At 45.2% G+C, this 8,967-nt stretch overlaps 1 protein-coding gene across 1 annotated transcript in view; it reads right to left on the reverse strand.

Annotated features, from left to right (window-relative positions):
- LOC103901692 (probable ATP-dependent RNA helicase DDX10) overlaps positions 1-6,966 on the reverse strand; it is a 55,430-nt gene extending 48,464 nt beyond the window's left edge. The window contains exons 1-2 of the mRNA XM_009282615.1: positions 6,658-6,966; positions 172-232 (exon numbers count right to left, since the gene is read on the reverse strand). Of these exons, the coding sequence (XP_009280890.1) occupies positions 172-232; positions 6,658-6,966 (370 nt within the window). The remainder of the gene's footprint in view (positions 1-171; positions 233-6,657) is intronic.
- Between the last annotated feature and the right edge of the window lie 2,001 nt (positions 6,967-8,967).

The raw sequence follows: 8,967 nt of genomic DNA on the forward strand, positions 1-8,967 counted from the left end.
AAAAAAAATAATCTTTATTTTTGTCTTGCCCAGAGCTGTATTCCTCCATTTAGAAAACACCATACATGGTAATACTTATCTAAAACTTAAAGCAAAAAAATGTTCAGATGCAGATAAATAATACATTCATTTTCACTTAAATTATTTTCCAAAGAAAACTTCTGTACTCACCTTTTAGGGTTTTCTTTGACAATGGAAAATCTGAAAATCTTTGAATTTCACTTGCATTTATCTGAAACAAAATAAGTTTAATTAGTGCTTACAATCTCAGCGTAACAGAGAAAATAAATAGCATTAAGTTGCTGTTAACATAAACATGTAGTAGTTCAGTATGACCTGATCCAAGTTAGCTAGTTTCACTTAAGCCAAACCACTCCTCTACCATAAACTGTTTAGTAAGTAATAAGATATACTTTAATCATGCAGGCTAATAGCGCAACTTAAAGCTCCGATCATCACAAAATCACAGAACAATTCAGGCTGAAAGGAACCTCAGGAGGCCTCTGCTCCAACCTCCTGCTCACAGCAGGTCAGCTCTGAGGTCAGATCAGGCTGCTCAGGGCTTCATCCAGTCCAGTCTTGAAATCGTTCCAGGACAGAGCCTGCACAGCCTCTCTGGGCAACCTGCGCCTCTGCCTGACTGTCCCCATGGGGAAAAAGCATTCCAGGCTGAGCCTCTCTTCCGTCAACTTACATCTGTTGTCTCTCATTCTTCCACCCTGCACCAGCTCCTCAATGATCTCCCCAGGGGCACCGGGAGCTTCTGTAAGGTCCCTGTCCCAACCCCAAAGCCATCTCTGCTATATAGACTGACAAGCCCATCTCCCCCAGTCCCTCCTCACAGGGCAAGTGCTCCAGCCCCCACCATTTCAATGGCCCTCCACTGAACTGGATCTACTTTACTGATATCTTTTTCTCATTAGGGGGTCCAAAAGTGGATGTAGTATTCATCAGAAAAAAAAATTAAAATTTAAAAAAAAAAAACACATTTTAAAAATATGTATGCAAGCATGGTTTAAATTTTCTACTCTGCAGCGTGCCACAAGCCCCAGACATAACGTGCAATTAAACCTCATGCTAAGCATTTCACATACATACAGTATGTCCAAAAATCAGAACTTCTGTAGCCTTTTTCTCCAAAACTGTCCCAGTGGCAAAACACATAACTAGCCAATTATTTCATATTTCTATGTGGCTGCAACAAGCACTGTGTTTATGATTCACGCATGCTAAGCATAAATTCATTTTCCTGGGAATATCCACAGAGGAGCAGTTTGTTTTTGAAGGCTACTGCAAATGGAGTAATGATAGTCTTATCCCATGAAATGGAACTCTTGAGCTCTTACCTCCCTTCTTTTTTAATCATTCCGGCTTCAGAAAAAAACATTACTATGCTGCAAAGTACACAGCCCTTATCTTCCTGAAAAAGAGAAGCTCACTTGCACTTCTAACAATTTAACCCTTACGGTCCCATCCATAAAGGCGGACTCCTTCATCTGGAAGGACCACATGCAAACACTGCCGGCAGCTTCCCTACAACCTTACTAGAGCTAAGCTGTCCATCTGTATTTTCAGATCTCTTGAAGCAATGAGGATTAAGTGTATTCCAGCTGCTGTATGAGATCAGACATCACAAAAGCAGGTAAATGTTCTGCAGGGAAAAGGCCTGGTAAACAAACGCTTCAGGAAATAGCTCCAGATAACAAACACACTTCTCCCGCCCTCCACTTTTCCATTTTGACTCTACAGTTCTAGCATCGAGATCTTTTTGCATATACTTAGCATTAGGTTATGGGATTAAAGATTAATCACTGCGAACACAAAGACCCCACAAGAATCAGTAGAACAACACCAGGGAAGGAGCCCCACCAACGTCATCCCTGCACATTGAGTTAAAGCACCTTGACTCAGCTGCTTCCTGGGACTGTCAGAGGAGAGGGGTCAGCCCATGGTCCCTGGGTGAACCCCACCAAGGAGCCAGTGGGGCCACCCCCTCCCCGGGCTGACGGCAGTGAGTGCCTGCAGGGATGTGGGGCTCACGGGAGGGCTGCAGTGGAAAAGCATTTGGAGACGCTGTACAACTTCTCATAAGGTATATTAAGGGGTTTGTGGGAATGTGCAAGACTTATTATGGGATGTTTAGGGGAAGGATCAAAGGTAGGGAAAGGGAGGGAACAAGGTGGACTGGAGAGGAACCAGTGTGAGAAAATAGAGGGAAAAGGGGTAAAAGGGGCTGGTCCTGGGTAACAGGTGGCTGGTCAGTACACTTGTCTGGCCGGGGCCTGCACCCCATCACCACAGCCGGCCCTGCAGACTTACTAAATATTCTTATATAATGATGTAAATAATTATTTACTATTAATAATAATTACTCTTGCATTCTTTCTATCCATGTTCTTTGTGGGCACACCCTCTATTCTGAGCCCGCATAAGAGACCACCAGCAACCTTCAAGCCAGACTAGTGGGCAGCAGCATGAGAGCCGAGTGCCGGCAACTGGAGCGGGACCACGAACCTCAGAGGCTGGAGGGTGCCAGTGCCAGCACCTGGGGAAACCGGGGCCTGAGGCCAGCCCTGGGGCAGACCGAGTAGCTAACACCAGCTACCAGAGACACCCATTTTCCATGTGTGAGTACATATTTCACTAGTGGACATTAATCCTGATCAGACAGAGAAGAACAGTATGTGCCATCCATGCTGTTCACATGTGTGCAAGCACCGCGTGCGCAGGTGCTGATAAAGGTACTGCTCTCTCTATGTTCATCTGTGGCTGATGTGTACCTACTGGGAATACATGCTCACCCTCGCTGCAGGCCGGACTTGGCGACCCAGAACTGCAACAGTCTTGCACCTACCTGACTGGGACAAGAAGAGTCTATCTATGTCCTGAAGCTCACCAGATTCACCAACCTCTAGCACTTGGTATACTTAATTTTTCAGAGCTGTCCTACAGGGTACAAAACATACTAAAAAAAGTAGTACATTGTTCTGACACCTACTAATTTACTTCTCTGTATGCATCCCACCTATACAGCATACTTGAGAGCTGTTAATTACACACACACAAAACCCTCAAGAGCATGTGGTTTGAGTCCATGAATTGGCTGAATGATTTACAAAATGCTGAGATGTCAAGTAGAGATCTTAAGAAAAATGTAATACTTTCAAGTCTGTTCTAGCTGATAGGAGATCATCAAAAGATGTGGACAGCTTCCACTGGCAAAGTTCACAACAATCAATAGCTGCAGGACAGAAAAAAAAAAAAAAAAAAAGGACAGTAGCTAATGCCAGCCACCGGAGAGACCCATTTTCCATGTGTGGGTACGTATTTGACTAGCAGACATTAATCGTGATCAGCCAGAAAGGAATAGTACCTGCCACCTGGGCTGTTCACGTGTGTGCAAGCACTGTGTGTGTGTGTGCAGCTACCTTACAACATAGTCAGCAAACAGCTTGCACAAAAGATGTGGTGTAAAATTGTCCTGGTTTCAGCTGGGATAGAGTTAATTCTGTATCTGTAAAACCTGAGCAGATGAAGAGGAAGGTAGACTACACAGCTTTGAATGCATACCGACTAGCATCCCACAAATGTCAAATTCAGAGCTTACACAACTTGTGCATTTCTAATAGGTATCGTTTATCTCTAACAGACTGCTGAACAGAAATCTCCCAACACAAGGAACAAGCAAAATGGCCCTCAGATGTTCCTGACAACTCGTGATAACAATTCCAGAGAAGGCCTCAAATGAAAAGCTACTGAGTTGTCAGATCAGCCTTATATCTACTTGAAGTACCAAGCCTTCTGCAGGCTCTGCCTATTACAGAAAACTAAACTGTTTTTTTCCTGAGGGTTTACACCTGTTTAAAGCACCTAGATCACACCACTACTCTTTTCAGCCTAGTTCTCTCTAGTAAAAAAAAAGTAATTTAATGCATTAATTTGATCTCTAGATAAAAGGTAATAACACCCTTATTAAAACCTGGTTTTGACATATTTCAAGACAAAGCTCTTGCAAGGTAGATTTCAAACTTTCACTGTGTCCTAGCAGAGCAATTAAACTTTTGCCAAACGTTACTTAGAAACCTTAAAGGTGAATTATTTTTATAAAACCTACTTGTGCTGAGAAGCACGTACTTTAAGCTAGTACATTTCTCTGAGGGGGAAAAACTCCTATCAGAAATCACTGTATTGAGAGGACTTAGGGCGGGAGAGAGATGATTCCCCCCCACATCCAGCTGGGGCCACCAAGGGGTTAGTCGCCATTTGCTATGGGGAGCAGCTCGTGTGGACCCCCAATCTCACAGCAGGCAATAGCAGCTTTGTTAATGCAAGCAGCCTACTTAAAATGTTTTACCTGAACAAATGGGTTTTATCTGAAACACCACTGAAAGCACCAAGATGACCCATTCCCCTAGCAGAGCTGGGGGGCTGGATTGGTGGGGGTGGTAGGAAGGAGGCAGGGCTGCGGTCAGGTGCTTCATTGGCACATCTGCTTGGGAAAGGGATGTCTGACACCACCGTCCCATGTCCACAAGCACCTTTGACTCGAGGAACCTGAGGTGACCAGGTAGGCAAGGAAGTGCCTGCTCCAAAGTCCCCTTTTCACGCAGGACTTGATCTCCATGTATCAGAGCAGTGAGGACAGGTTGGCATTGAAAGATGCTCTTCGTTGCTCAGGCCCATCTGAATACTTGCATGGCATTGCTATCCCTCTACTAAATATCCAAATACTTGCAAAAATGCAGCAATGATGTCGTACTTTTCATGCAGAGATAGAGTGAAGAGTCTGGAAGGTCAACTTCAGCAGAGTGCCTGGGCTTGGGCTTAGCTTAAATGCATAAATAGCCCCAGAGAAGTCCAATAAGATTGTTTATGTGCTTAAATTCCTTACTGGGCTGGAGCCCACATGCCTATTTTCTAAATAAATTAGAAACCATACCAGATGTTCCCACATTGCTGGAAAAATTGCTCCCTATCAAATTTCCATTTACAATTTTAATTTCTATTACAGAGATCTATCTATTATTTTATAAACTAGAGACTTTGAAAATATTTTTTCATTGTGTAAGAACTAAGAAAAAGTATTCAGTACTTATGCGTCCTGTCTAGATTTAAAAAAAAAAAAAAAAGAAGAATTTGTCCAATAAAATGTTTGGCAAAGCCAAAGACTGAATTTTTTGCATTTTTTTACCTTGGGATATGAGTTTACAGTATACTTGTCCGAGGTGTGTAAATTGAACAGCATAGTAATTGGTTTATTATACAGAAACTGGAGGCTCCAACTTTGCCAAGAATTTTTACTGTGTAAATTCTTCACTTTTCTCACCTTCAAAAAGGCCATAAAAGCCACAACTCTGCAAATGGGTCTCTGTGAACAAAATCCCAGTCCTGCCTCGTGGTCAGGAGACCCACATGATGTGGGTGCAGAGCAGGTCCCATCGTAAAACGGGTTGTTAGTCCAGGCCCATCACTCCAAGGTATTTATAGCTTTAATACAGTCCCCATATGAATTCACTTAGCTTTCTGTTAGGAATGCATTGGCTCTCATCTCATAAAGGGATGGATGCTCTCAGATCTGATTTTCTTCTGCAGCTGGCACAGAATCAGGCCCTGAAGCCTATTTATTTTTAAATAAATTTATTTTATTGGGGTTTATTACAATGAACTGAGCAGGTAAGTATAGCAGTGCTGGGAGACGAGCAGGGTGCGTGGAGGGCTGAAAGATGCCTGTGGTCAGGGCATGGATTAGGGTAGAAAAATGCTCTGTGTATTCATGAGGTGAGAAGATGCTGAGGCCATGCAATGGGGCAGGGTGATGGCAGGCTCTGGGGAAGTTGCTGTGGTGCCCGCAGGAGTCCCGGAGCAGCACGGGCACTGCAGAGAAGGGGAGGAGGTGGGATCGGCTGCTGAGCTCCCAAGCGCAGGGAACAGCACCTCTCTGCTCTTCAGGTCTGGGTGCCCAGCTGGGATGTGAAATACCTCCCGAGGAGGAAGAGGGAAAAGACAGCCCTCCAGAGCAGGACAGGGGCACCTGAAGCCTGGATCCACATCCAGAATGAACACTGGTCTGATTCTCTATCCTTGAGGCATCCCAGGAGACCTTTTGCTGCTTGTTTGCAATAGAGAAACAGTTCAAAAGCACCTTCTTCTGAATTATTTTCTAAAAAAAAGGAAATAATCTCACTGCAAGCTGCAGTTCCTCCAGGCCAGAGCATCAGACCAGGAGCAGGCATACAGGTGGGCTGTGTCCACAGCTCTGCCTGACCCTGCTGCAGGACCTTGGGTGCTCGATCCCCTTCCCCGGGGCTGTTTCCTGGCTGTACTTTAGATGTACAGTCCACACAGGATGTAAGGGGGAACTGGTCTACCCTACCCTGGTCTATACTCTCCACCTATATTTAGACATCTAAATTCAGCAGACACAGGCTCCCTCTAAGGAGCTTTAAGGCCGCTTTCTTCTCTCCATGCCTACAGAGGGAACGCAGGCACTACCTATAGGAGGAATGATGCATTAGTCTCCCCAAATCATGAATAAAAACTATGCCTAATCCATGGGAGGGACTAGATCCAACCCTTGGAGGGAGAACCTGTCTCATGGCATGTGGATCATCTACCTCGTAGAAAAGAGTGTCCATCACACCTGGAGTCATCAGTTACTAGTGGTGTAAACTGCCTGAATAGCAAGTCAGTAATCAATAGCAAGCAATCAAAAGCCCCTGATGCTTCTTGTATTTCCAGTGACAAAGTGGCTCCAATATCACACTTGTCACCTTCACTGGAAGAGCTCACAGGCCTTTTGTTGTGACAAGCACCCTGCTGGTTTTGTTTCTGCCAGTCTCTCATCCGTTGATCTCCTACCCAGGTGACACTGGAATAACTCAACTCCACAACGTGGCTGCATGTGCCAGACCCAGCAGGTCGGGGTTCAGCTCCAGCAGGCGAGTCCATGGGGAGAAGCACGGCCATTTTACGATTAATTTCCATCCATCTACAAGTCAAAACGAAAATGAAAATATCTCACATCCTACAGGGGTGTAAGGCAAAGGGACTTCAGGAATGAAGCATGTTTAGGAGGCTCATTCCCAGGATGGAGAAACACGGCTCTCACCATCTCCTGAGCACCACGCCCCCGCTGGACCCCAGCCAAGGTGTCTGCGTGTTTTCCTCACTCGGCACTTGGAGGGTGTTCGGGCGAACACCCAACGAACCCAAGATAACGCATCAGGTTTGAGGCAGTAGGCTGGATTACTTTGATTTATTTTCCTCTCAGCAAATGTGATTACAAAATAGGTCAGCCCAAATGTTATGGATTCAGCCTGTTCCCTTGCTGATGATTGATTCCAGCTTTTTTTATATGGGTGTTATTGATTACAAGGAACTGACAAAAACATACAACTAAGATTTCTTTTTCTGTCAGCATAGCTATTTCCAAAGGAAAAAAAATTACATAGAGGGATCTTTATAAACAGAAAAACAAGCCCTTCTTACAAAGGTGACCTTATTCTTTAAAAGAAATAAACAGACAAAACAACAGCAAAAACCAGCAAGTAACAACAGACTTTTTTTGTGTTAAAAGCTTTGAAAATTCATGATTTTCAATCATGCGTTCATCTACCATGAGACTTAAACTATAAATGTAGCGACATATTGCCATGTGCCCAGAGTTTTGGCCGTTGGCCGGGGAATTTCCATGTCCAGCCCCGCTCTAACATCCCCCGTGGGGAGCCGCCCTTGGAAGGCTCCCCCGTGGCCACCGCATCTGGGTGGTTCACTGCTTATGCACACAAAGAAATACATCAAATATTGACAAAATTGATGCTTTTGATAAAATTGCCCAGAGCAGTAACTCTTTCCGGAGGTGGGAACATAAGGACAGGGCTGTCCCGCAAACCCAGTCAGTGATAGGACCGTCCATGGAGGAAGCCTCAGGGCTGGAGCTGGTGCCAGCAATGCCTCCATTCTCCCTCCACAGGGGCAGCTAGTGGGGACATGGGAAAGGGGGGCCAGCTGTGGTGGCCTTTGCCTCCTTGCACAGGTGACATCTGTACATTTCTGTGAAGGTGAATTCGGCAAAAAGCTTTTCTGGCCCATGTCAGCTTTTGGCATCTCGGACCTGCTGGTGGCAGTGAGCTCACCGCTGAGCTCTGCCTGTGTGAAAAAGGCATCCTGGGGCTTTGTTTCAAACTTGCCACCCACGCCAAAATGCTGATGAAGGGCTGGCTGACATCGCAACCGAAGTGTCCCCAGGTCCAGGGCATCCGAAAAGCCCTGGGATCCAGCCATGGACATGTCTGAACCTACGTACTGCAGGACCTTGTCCTCCTCAAGAGGCCAGGTCACATACAGCCTGCTGCTTTTCCTGAAGCAATGGGGTTCATGCTCATTTTGAGTAATTAAATCTCTCTGCTTTTCAATATAGAGTTTCTTACTGGTTGAGGGTGTGGGGGAGAGGTTTTTATTTGCCTGAATATCAGGAAATGCATGTGTTTTGTAGGTTACATTGAGCCTTATATCAAAATCAGTCCAAAAGGCTGTCATTTGAATCCCTTATTTGTAGACTTACCATGCGCGATTGGTCTTAACTGGAGTCTGGGCACTCTGTGAACACCAGTGTGTGTATGAAAAGCTACATATACATATGCATATTTCTGTATTCATCTATGTGTACAGATGAGGAACATGCTTAGCATTGCTTATTGCTTTCTCTCCCGTTGAAAGGTTCGCTCATCCCATTAGCAAGACCTGGAGGCTGCCGCCCTCCTCCCGCCACCCCCGACACGTGCACACACACTCTCACAATTAGCAAAGAGCACAACGAGCTGTGCGCTGTGGGTCGGTTGCCCGAATCGTTGCAGAGACACTGCTGGCTGTGGAAAAGGACATGAAAGAAAGCAAGCTGGGCTCGCAAACAGCAAAAAAAAGGACGGTATTCTTCAGATAATTTATTTGCAATGAATAATTCAGCTA

The sequence above is a fragment of the Aptenodytes forsteri genome, unplaced genomic scaffold, assembly GCF_000699145.1.
Source record: "Aptenodytes forsteri isolate BGI_AS27 unplaced genomic scaffold, ASM69914v1 Scaffold294, whole genome shotgun sequence".
Classification (NCBI taxonomy): Eukaryota; Metazoa; Chordata; class Aves; order Sphenisciformes; family Spheniscidae; genus Aptenodytes; species Aptenodytes forsteri.